General features: G+C 42.0%; 1 protein-coding gene across 1 annotated transcript; it reads left to right on the top strand.

The window, feature by feature from the left end:
* The first annotated feature begins 9,035 nt into the window (after positions 1 to 9,035).
* Positions 9,036 to 10,056, top strand: GPR12 (G protein-coupled receptor 12). Its single transcript, XM_010120393.2, has one exon. The coding sequence runs from the start codon at positions 9,036 to 9,038 to the stop codon at positions 10,038 to 10,040; it is 1,005 nt and encodes a 334-aa protein (XP_010118695.1). The 3' UTR covers positions 10,041 to 10,056.
* The last annotated feature ends 1,530 nt before the right edge of the window (positions 10,057 to 11,586 follow it).

Consider the following 11,586-nt stretch of genomic DNA (forward strand, 5'->3'; position numbering starts at 1 on the left):
ATTCTATGATTCTATGCAATCAGTCTTGGACCATGAAAAAGGCAAGATGATGCTGTAAGATAAATTAAGTCACATAACTTCTCAACTGGGTCTAAGAACAAGGATAAGGGCAGTCAGTGCATCTCAGCTAGCAAACAGTAACTACTGTCGCTTGATCACAGTTCTCATAGACTGCTGAGAACTGGAACAACAGCACAGAAGAAACAACAGTTATGAACAGGCAAACAAGAAAGGCCAAAGAAAATGTCATACAGGGTATTTTAAAAGGGCAATTAAGTTAGGAATTCAATCAGGGCAGAGTTATGGTCAGAGCATCAATGAAAAGCACATTAGTAACTTTATTCTGTTACTTTTTGTTTAACAGAAGAGTGGAAATGAACATAAGATCAGTCAATAGGAAACACAACTTCTCCTTCTTAAGGCACCTTTGCCTTTGAAAGGGAATTCTGGAAGTAATGGAAAAGTTAAAAGGCCATGTGATGATGTTTGATTATTTGTCACTGGGATCACAGTCTGCTATCTAATGCACAGCACCATCAATAACAGTTTTGTCTGTGTATAAATTTGCTCTGTACTAGCCAAATGTGAAGATGCTGCGTAGACAGGTAGTAACAGCAGCCAGAGGAGCAGGAGGATTCTGAGGAGGCTATTTCATTAGATGTCACGTTAATTATGTGAAAAATACAGAAAGGTTCATTAAATACCTCTGTTTTATAGAAAATAAGAACACTTTTGGAAGCATGATACATTAAAGTAAAACATGACAAGTATATCCAGCTACTTACATAGCAAGTGTGGAAGAAAATAGCACTCACAGCACAAACACCAAATAAAACTTAGAAATCTTTGAGATTCATAGCATTTAGGACCAAAAGGCATCTTTGGATCAACAAGCCTGACCTCTTAAACTTGAATAAATCAGTCAACAGCATTTAACAAGCCATTTGAAAGGGGATAATGAGGTGGTGGCATAGACGTTTTATGGGAGGCATCTGCCAAGTGCCAAAGAGAGCACAGGAGAGACTATTTGTAATCAATGGGTAGCGGAGGCTGGCTCCAGAAGCTCATCAGAGGCGATGAACGCTTCTCAACACCCTGAAGGATTTTGGAAGAGAAAATGAGCCTCTCATGTTTGAAGTTTGAGAGGCAAGAGTCAGTGAAGGGTTGTTAAGAGACGATTAAATTGGTCAAAGCACTGCTCTAGGAAAGTGACCTCTGCAAGCAGCGTTCTGGATGGATAACAAGCTGGAGAAGGCTACATTTGTTGAGCTTGGATAGAATCATGCTTCATTATGAGAGATTAGGCAAGAGCTATTGACATGCTGGTGGTCAAGAAAGGCAATATTATAACCTAAAGGGCATAGATTGAGTCTGAATGCAAGGAAACAAACAGATCTGAGTTTGAAAACTAGGTAGGATGGTGACCAGTGACCAAGACAGGAAGTAACTGGGAAAGTCAGGTAAGGAGGAGAGACTAGCAGTGCCCATCTACAGCAGTTTTCCATCGTTACTAAATATGCTTCCTTTTAAGAAAGTGGACTGAAAAGCTTCTGCTTCCGTCCAGAATTCTCTCCTTCACTCACGCAGTCCCTAACAAATACATACACATATGTATTTCCTTCTTTTCAAGATGACTGGGTGAAATAAAGCACAAATTTTAACTTATTTCTGTTGTGATGTCTTGACAGAAAACTTAAGCAGTTCTGCCACTGCTGCTCTATAAACATGGTCATATATGGCATCCGTTGCTGATATGGTGGTAAAATTTTTAATGTTTAAGATTTGAGAGGTCTGGCTAAAAAATTTGTCCTAACCAAAAGAACATTCCTTTCAAGTAAAAGCTAACAGTGATTATTTCCAACTCCCCACATCATTAACTATGATCACAGTTAATAAAGCTTCTGTTTGACCTGTCCTAAATTGTAGTTGTGTTATTACACACCTGGAGTCCCCAGACCTCCGACACTGGTATTAGCAAATAAGCAATTGAGAAAGGTGCTGTCATTCAGAGGGTATCTCAGAGCATAACTGCAAACTTTTTCTTTCCAGTGGATTTGTCCCAGAATAAATTCTAACTTTCATTTGACTACATGGATTAAAGTACACGTGATAATCATACATGTGATAATTCTGTGAAAGACATGTTGGATCCATGAAGAATTTCTAAGATACTTTCCTCTTTGATACAAAAGAGGAAGTCAAATTCTTCCATTTAACGGATTTTGCCACCAACAAAGCTCACAGTTAAAGCCCTTTCACTGGACATCACAGGTAGGACAAAGCAGTCATCAGACAATAAAGTTAACGTTTTTGTATGAGGAGTGATCTCGTTTGGACAACCCCTCCATCCAAACTCCTCACACGGCTGTTTCCCAGGTCATGCACTGCAATACATTTCACTTGGATATTTTTTAAAATCACATTTGTGAGTTTACAAATGGTTTCAGGGGTATCACTCTCAGATCACAAACGTGTGTAGCTCTCATTTCTTTCTTTTGCAGCTGGATCATCATAGGGGTTATACAGTTTGTTAAGACACCATGACAGCATTGCCTACAACAGCTGCCGGTTTTTACATTCAAATGTGGTAACGTATCTTTAAGCATTGTTACCACAATTTCCACCAAGTTACAAGTGTGAACATTTAAGTCATCATTTATATGTTGCAGCAATGTAGTCACTTGCCCTTCTGTCAGAGCAGTTGGTCATCTCATCTATTATAACTGAACACACTTTTCAGAAATGTTCTCAGAAATATTCCCCATGCTTTTAAGAGCCATGATGCCCATTATCTCATTTAAAATAACTAGAAATATCAACGTGCTTCAAATCATTTTCAATTGTGGGATATTATTTTCCCAGCAAAGAAAGCAACCAAATATAGCTGCAAGCCAGCCTTTCCACTTAAGCGTGGTCAATGTAATGGTTTGTAGTACAAACCTTTCCCAGGATAGCATACACCTTTTAGTATTTTCATTACGCTTTTCTTGTTTTCTGTTCTAAGAACCCTGAGAAGTGTGTGCACCACCCAATATCCCCTGTGGTCTTTCAAAGAAATTCAAGTACTTTGTGGTGGCCTAAAGAAGCTCAGCACCTCTCACATTCACCTCATGCCTTATCCTCAATTAGTAAACAAAGACTGGCATGAAAGCATCTTTCGTAGGTGTAATAAAAAATAGCCAAAAGCTGCACAAAAGTAGAAACAAAGTGCACTGTCCTCAGTTCCAGAATAATCCAGTCATGATAAATCATAAAAAAAAAGAGAAAAGTTATTTAAAGTACACATGCAGAAAAAGTAAAATCAGTACATTTTCTTAAAAGAAGCAGGAAAGAGACACAATAGCTACCAAAAAAGCATGAGAAACAGGAAAAAAATTGTGTATGCAGGAAACATCCCTCCAAGACAGACAATTTCGAAGACCCTGAATACTGATCCATTTATCAGATCGGAAATAAAGTAGCCCACTGGCAGAGGACAACTCCTCAGAGCAGGCTTGGCTACTGAGAGCATTTGACACCCAAGGGAAAAGGGGTTATTTTCAAATATCTAAGACTATCAGAGTATCATGTTCTTTTACCCAAAGAGGACAAACTGTGAGTTATAAGAAAAATTTCCTTACTATAATAACCTGCAACAAGAAAAAAATTCAATTGCTGCTGCTTTTGAGTAAGGTTTTTATTCTGGCTTGTGCTTGTGTAGAACTTGTATTTGATAAGAGCATCTTCCAAAAAGGTATAAAGACAAAATGGAACCATAACTTACCTGGATGTGTTGTTCCAGTGCTTGATTATCTTGGTATTAACTGTTTAAGCTTAATTTTGAATCTGAACTTCTCTAACTTCAGCTTCCAGACATGTCACCCTTTTCTGTCAGATTCAAGAGCCACACGAAACTCTGGTGAAAGTAATCTAGTCATCTCTTGAGCTTCTTTTAGACAAACTGAACAGAGTAACTTCTATCAATCCTTCACTATGAGACATTTTCTCAGGTCTTCAATATAATTTCTGTGACTCTTTCCTGCATTCTCTCTCATTTCTCAGTACCTTTTTAAAACATGCTGGCCTGAACTGTATCCAGCTTTCAAATACTGAGCTCTTCAGTCCCCTGTCCTGTAGCAATGTTACCTCTCTGTTTTTGTTCATGATTCTCCTTGTATCACAGCAGCTCTCTTTGTTACTTCTCTGCCCAGAGAACTCATATACAGCCACCTACTTTCTGTAGCAATTCTTTCCAGCCCACAGTCCTCCATGACGTAGGTACAACTACATCATCTCCTCTTAGAAATACAATTATGCCTTTTGCTGCAGGTATTAAAAAACTAGTTGTCTCAACAAGCTGTATGGCCAAAAGCCTCCCTTGTCAATGCCCTGCCTTCCTCTTCATTTACCATTACATCCATCTTTGTAACACACTCATTCTTTGCCAGTGGTCCTGCAGGTCATGGAATGACTGTAAGTCTGGTACAGGCACTGTTGGAAGCTAGTGTTTTAAGAGGTTGTACCAAACCAGGTATTAATGCCCTTCCCGTGTATTTTAATGAAAATTGGCACTTGTGTTGTAATGATATATGATAAGACAAGTGCCTTTCAAAAATCTGTTGCATCTGTGAAGGAAAAAAATATATCTTCCCATTGTAATAACATCATGTCTGCATGACAAGACTTATTTTATATTAAATTGATATATTGATATATTTTTCTTTTATTCTCCATTTTCATTATTTCCTTCAGAAATGGACAAAGGACTGATGTGGGATAAGGCAATACACCCGAGGGATTCTCTATATATTCTCCCTTACTGTAGTTATGCTCCTAATTGTTTTCAGCTTGCCTAGCAATTGAGAAAAAATAAGTGAAGACTTCACATGGTCCACCAATGGGAGGAAAAAAAGAAAGAAAAAAAAAAACAAACCAGAAGGTGCAATGCATAGGGTATTCCAGGTCAAACATTCTGAAAGGTCAGTAATAACTGCGCAATTTTGTGCATGGGCAGAGTTTGGCTCATTACGAGGTCTGGGTGTCTAAATGACACTCATGTCACACTGAGGATTAAATCAATGTGAAGCTAGCTCCCTGTCAAAATAAAAAAAAAATACCGGCAAAGAGGAAGGAATTAAAAAGAAATGACAAACACATTTACAGAACCTCAAGTCACTTCTCACTTTGCAGGAGAGAATCCTTTAAGTAATTAAAGGTGGGGCCAAGCTAGGCAGAGAGCATTCATAGAGAATATGGATGCACACCCGAAAGTAAAACTTACCCATATTTTTATTGCTATCTAAAATATTTACTACTCAGCGATAGAGAAATTATAGATAAAAGTTTAGGAACAAGGTAACTGGGCTGTAAGTACTTTAACACTATATGTAACTGTCTCAGTGTGACAGAAATAAAAGACTATAATAACTCTTTATATATTTGCATATAGAATTCTATCTATATGTTACTTTGCTGCTTTACCAGATACTTGGTTTTCAACAACTTTAGTGCCTTATAAGAAGTTAATCTTTCAAAGTTTTTTATATTTTTCTGAAATTTAGAATTCATATTTAATACTGTCCTGGTTCTGGCCAGGATAGAGTTAATATTTACCTGAGCTGGGTGGAGAACTGAAGCTGGTAGCCCCTATGGCTGGGATAGTTAACTAATTAGCTAACAGCTGGGGTTAATTTACCCAAATTAGCCAAAGGGCTATTCCATCCCATCTGACATCATGCTCAGTATATAAGTGAGGAGGGTGGTGAAGGGAGGCCCTCCTAGTTGGAAGAGACTGGATGTGGAGATGTGTTGTGAGCTATTATACTGTATTTGTGTTCCATCACTCTATTGTTTTCTTCTGTCATTACTGTTAAATTTACTTTTTGTTCAATCTCAACCCGCGTGTTTGGTTTTTTTTTTCCTGGTTTTCTTTTGTTTGTCAAATCTCCTCCTATTCTCTCGGAGAGTGGGGGGAGTGAGAGAGAGACTGCATAGTCTGGTCCCCGTTGGGGACTACGACAAATACCACCATAGATATTTAAAGAAGATTTTAAATCTCCTGAAAGAAAATTCCAACAGAAGCAGTGTCTAAAATGCACACATGTTGCTCTCATATATTTGGGTTCCTCACACTTCCTTTATACAGCTAACCATTACTATCTGCAAGAGCTGCTACTGGAATGTGAGCTTTCTTAATATTTTTATTTAAATTACTACCAGATTATGTATGGGGAAAAATCCAAAGGAAAAATAACTCCAGATAAGAGTGTACTGAGGACTGTCATTTGACTTGGTCCTCCTTCAGGGTGGTTTTGGTTCGATGGATTAAAGCCTAGGAGCCCATAAAAAGGGGTTAAGAAGAGACGGTGCTTAGGAAGGAATGAGAGAGGCACGGGGCTCTGTTGGATTTTCTGAAGGAAGGCCTGCTAGCTGGTGAGGCCCCAGGGGAAGAACATGTCAACGTGTTACTTAAGGACCATTTTTTTCCCTCTTTGAATGGAGCTGTTTGATTTCTATGAACAGCTCTATACTTACTCACTGGGTAAATCAGGATGCATCCCAAAGCCTGATGCTCCCGCTGTTTGGGCCGGGAGGTCACTGGACCGGGTGATGTTTTTCATCTCAAGGCTGTTATGAACAGGTTTCCCATCCGTGCCACACAGGGTCCTGGAAGCAGACTTGCCACTCAGGACATGGCTGAGGAGCATTTCCCATGTATTGTCAGTCACAGCTACCTGAAGGGAAGATGTGCAGGTGCCTGCACTCATCCCGACCTCCTGGACACGGCAGGCCAGTGACTCCCTGAAGAGCTTCCAGAGTACGCCCTGAGATAGGTAACAGCAGTAGACTTGACAGCTGATGCCTCAGGATACACCAAGATTATGCAGAACCATATCGTGTTACCTGAGCTAGGCCAGGGCATCACCCTCTGTACGTCACCATGGCAGTCACGGCGTCAGGCAGGGATCCCAGCTCGGGTCCAAAGCTGGCACAGCCCGACCTCTGCTTCCTGTTCCAGCAGCACGAGGCTGTTCTGTGCTAGCCTGAGGGTCAGCAAACACTGTCTGTACCAGCGCACTTACGAGAGAGAGATGGAAATCAGTAGCAAGGCAGTGACACAAGAGCTCTTTAACTATGACCCATCACTACATTGTGTATCTGTTAATCTTCACATTGCCTAAAAAGAGATTTTCCTCTAAATTACAACTGTTCTATAGTGCTACAGGGTAAAACCCATGCCAACGCCATCTGCCCTAACGACCAAGACAGTCCACCATCTGACTAATGGTGACAAACTGGCAGTGCAGGACGCAGACATTAGCTTGTTTATAACGCGCTGTAATTGGAATGGAAGTCATTCACAAATTAACTAAGTGAATAAACACAGCTCTCCAAAGTCCTAAATAAAAATATTTAATTGGAATGCTGGTCTTCCCCATTTGTAAAACAAATGTTAAAAGGGGACGAAGAAAAGCTTTTGCATTTTTTTAAGGCAACTGTTCTAAATGTAAGAGTGACAGATGTTGAAGCACACCCAACATACTCAGTCTAAATCACAGGAAAGTGTTTGTTACGCTGTCACGGAAGAAATCAGTGGATAAATCAGGAAGATAGCAATCAGCATCAAGGTGATGACCATTTTTAGTCCTTATTTTAAAGCAGGAGGGTCACCAGAAATATGAATGAACCATCTCGAATCAACCAGCAAAGTGTCACAAGGCTTAAGCACAATGACTGAGGTAGACCTGACTGAAGGATGGCACCACGCGTGCTTGCTGAGCACATTGCTTAACAATGGAGAAGGAAATCATAGAATCATAAAACAGTTTGGGTCGGAAGAGACATTTAAAGGTCATCTAGTCCAACCCCCCTGCAAGGAGCAGGGACATCTCCAACCAGATCAGGTTGCTCAGAGCCCCGTCCAACCCAGCCTTGAATGTTTCCAGGGATGGGGCATCCACCACCTCTCTGGGCAACCTGTGCGTTGCTCCTTTAAAATCTTTTATACCGTTTATTTCAGTTTTCATACGGTTATGTGCCACAGAATCACAGAACGGTTGAGGCATTAAGTGGGGTCACTTAGGGGAAGGCGTGGGGGGGGGGGGGGGGAAGAGGGGCGGGGAGGAGCGGGGGGGGCGGACGCCCCCCCCGCTCCTCCCCGCCCCTCTTCCCCCCCCCCGCCTTCTCCGGCGCGCGCACGCGGCGGGAAGCACCTGCGCAGGCGCGCGCGCGCGAGCCGACCGCTTCCCCCCCTGCCCCCCCCCTCCCCGCCCCTCCCCGCTGCCTCCACACACACACGCCCAGTGTGTGTGCGCGGGCGCGCAGGGGGCGCGCACCTGCGCCGCGCCGTGAGGGCGGCCGGTCCCGCTGCCGCCTTGAAGGGGACGGCGGGGCGACCCTTTCTGTTCCTCCTCCTCCCTGCCTCCCTCCCTTCCTTTTTCTCATTCCTTTTTCTTTCCTTCCGACCCGCCGGGAGAGAGCCCAGGTGACCGTCGCCAGGGGTGCGTGTCCGCGTCGAGTTTGTAAGTTCTCAGAGGATATCGCTCCCCCCACACACCTCTCCCCATTTCCTCAGAACAGGTTTCCTCACAGGGGGTCGGTGAGGGATATGCCCCCCACCCCATCCTGGCCACCGTGACCAAAAATAATCCCGCTTTGAAATCGTGGCTGGTGAATAACGGGGTTTACACCGCCCCACAGCCGGCCCCCACCCCAAATTGCAGCGCTGGGGGCGGGGGGGGGGGGAGCGGGGTGTAGCTGTTTTATGGGCTCCCTCCCGTGCCTGTGCCTCCTTCCGTATGCAGGTGAAGGGAATGACCGTTAGCATTGCCCAGCCTCCGTGTGTCGGTCCCTTGGCAGATAATTTCGGGCAGTTTTTAATATTTTTCTCCCCCCTCTGTTTTTTTTTTTTTTTTTATTGTCACATTTATGTAACAAGTGCCTGCCTGCACATTGTGTTGCCGTCTAGGGCGGTGCATGCTCTGGGGGTGCTGTGTCCGGTGCTGTGTCTGAACATTAAAAACAATGTCTTTCCGTTGAAGAAGACAGGGGTTAAAATGAATGAAGATCTGAAGGTTAATTTGAGCTGGCTGCCTCAGGATCATGTAGAAGCCAGCTCTACCGAGAATGCCTCAGCCGCAGGCTCCTCCCTGGTTCCTGTCGTAGACCCAGAGCCAGAGCTTTTGGTAAACCCCTGGGACATTGTCTTGTGTACTTCAGGGACCCTTATCTCCTGCGAAAATGCCATTGTGGTTCTTATTATTTTCCATAACCCCAGTCTTCGCGCCCCCATGTTCCTCCTGATAGGCAGCCTGGCGCTGGCAGATCTCTTAGCAGGCATTGGATTGATCATCAATTTCATTTTTGCATACCTTCTGCAATCAGAAGCTACGAAACTGGTTACGATTGGACTGATTGTTGCCTCTTTCTCGGCATCTGTCGGCAGCTTGCTGGCTATTACTGTTGATCGTTACCTCTCCCTGTATTATGCTTTGACTTACAATTCAGAGAGGACTGTCACTTTTACCTATGTCATGCTTATGTTGCTGTGGGGAGCATCTATCTGTATTGGACTGCTGCCTGTAATGGGCTGGAACTGCCTCAGAGATGAATCCACCTGCAGTGTTATCAGACCACTCACTAAAAATAACGCAGCTGTCCTTTCGGTCTCTTTCTTGCTTATGTTTGCCCTCATGCTGCAGCTCTACATTCAGATCTGTAAAATTGTGATGCGCCATGCCCATCAGATTGCCTTGCAACACCATTTCCTGGCCACTTCCCACTATGTGACTACCCGAAAAGGAGTGTCTACTTTGGCCATTATTTTGGGGACTTTTGCTGCTTGCTGGATGCCTTTCACGCTCTATTCTTTGATAGCAGATTACACCTATCCTTCTATATACACCTATGCCACCCTCCTGCCAGCTACCTACAATTCCATCATCAATCCTGTAATATATGCTTTTAGAAACCAGGAGATACAGAAAGCACTCTGGCTCATCTGTTGTGGCTGTATTCCTTCTAACCTGTCTCAGAGAGCAAGATCACCCAGTGATGTCTGATTGGCAGCTAGGAGGATGCTCCTTAATGTGTTACTTTCCAGACATTCTTGCAATGCTGTCTTTGGTTTAGATGCATTCATTAAATGGTGTGTGGTGGGTTCATATAAAAACCACGGGATGCACTGACCTTTTTGCAAACAGAAAACCCCAGTGACCAAAACGAATCGAGTGGTTTAAGGGAGACTTCCTAAATCACAATAAGCAGTGTTCTTACAGATCTATAATGTTGCTCAGGGTCTTTTTGTTGTATTACTCAGACTTTGCCATGTTTGCCATGATTTTACATTAAGTTTGCTAATTAAAAATAGATTGAAACAGCATACCTCCTTTGAAATTCTTTATGTGATTGAGCTCAATCATATTGTATGTTACAGTGTTGTCAGGATATTTTTTTCCTCTTAATTATCTTCAAAACGGGGGGAAAAAAAAGAAAATAAACCCCATGCCCTGTTACCTCATTTGTATATCATCAGAATACTCTTCAAAATAATGGCCAATTCTACTGGTTTGGATGGTATTTATTGTAATAATATCAGTGCAACAGATTTGCTCTAAGTGAGGAAATACTTGTATAGCTTTTTATTTTACGTCTCAGCATGAATTAGCTTGATAATTGTTTTAAAGGGTTACCTGTTCTCTCCTGAGTTCTGGCCAGATGTTAAAACAGAAAATATGCTTTGCCTTTCTTTTCAAAAGTCAGCCATGTGTTTTCACTTAGATATGGGACATCAGAGCTCATTATACTATTAATTTTAAAAATAATTCAGGGGGGAGTTTCAAAATTGATGAAACAATATGGCCTCTTTTGGCCAAGCATTTGTAATAGATGCAACACTAAGTTTCTCAGACAAATTTATCTTTTCAGAAATGTATAAGAAAATAATAAAATAACCTACAAATTATTGCAACACATATTTAGCATCTACATGAAATGGTTCCCCTTAAGTTTGTTATCAAGTTGAAACTATTACCAGTTGTTTTGATTGTTCTGCTGTATCATTTAAAATACTGACGTTTATAAATTCTCAGAGCATATCTGGTTTATAATTGTATGCAACCAGAACTGCAACATGAAACAGTATTTTCTCGTTTTCTGGCAGTTTCATCCATTACAGATTGTGATTCTTCACACTGTACGCGTGACAGTTCAGTTCATTACAGGAAAAGCAGAGCTTCCTCTCATGAATGGTTAAATTTCAAACCGCTTCTAACCTTTTACTGAAGCCACATTAGAATGCACTAGGAATAAAAGTTTAATAATTTGAAGACTTGATTGTCAGAGAGAAAATCTCCCTGGCAGACGTTTTCCTGAAACTTACGGTGTACCCTAATGTCCGTGCATGGGGGTCTGTAGTGCCACTTCCACTCCATTGGTGGGAGCTCAATGTGTTGGTGCCCTGGCATCAGTAGGAGGTTATATTCTCCTGAATGTCAAAGTCAGCACACTGTATTGTTGCTTCAGTATCTTCCATTACAGTTTTAAAAAAAACCCCAACAAACTCAAGTGTAAAAATAGCAATATTTACAGTTCAACGAAAAAATATAC

Source organism: Chlamydotis macqueenii, chromosome 1, assembly GCF_036417535.1.
Source record: "Chlamydotis macqueenii isolate bChlMac1 chromosome 1, bChlMac1.mat, whole genome shotgun sequence".
In the NCBI taxonomy this organism is placed as follows: Eukaryota; Metazoa; Chordata; class Aves; order Otidiformes; family Otididae; genus Chlamydotis; species Chlamydotis macqueenii.

Bases quoted from the DNA above. Each gene is read 5' to 3' on its own strand.
- GPR12 (XM_010120393.2), top strand. From the start codon at position 9,036: ATGAATGAAGATCTGAAGGTTAATTTGAGCTGGCTGCCTCAGGATCAT.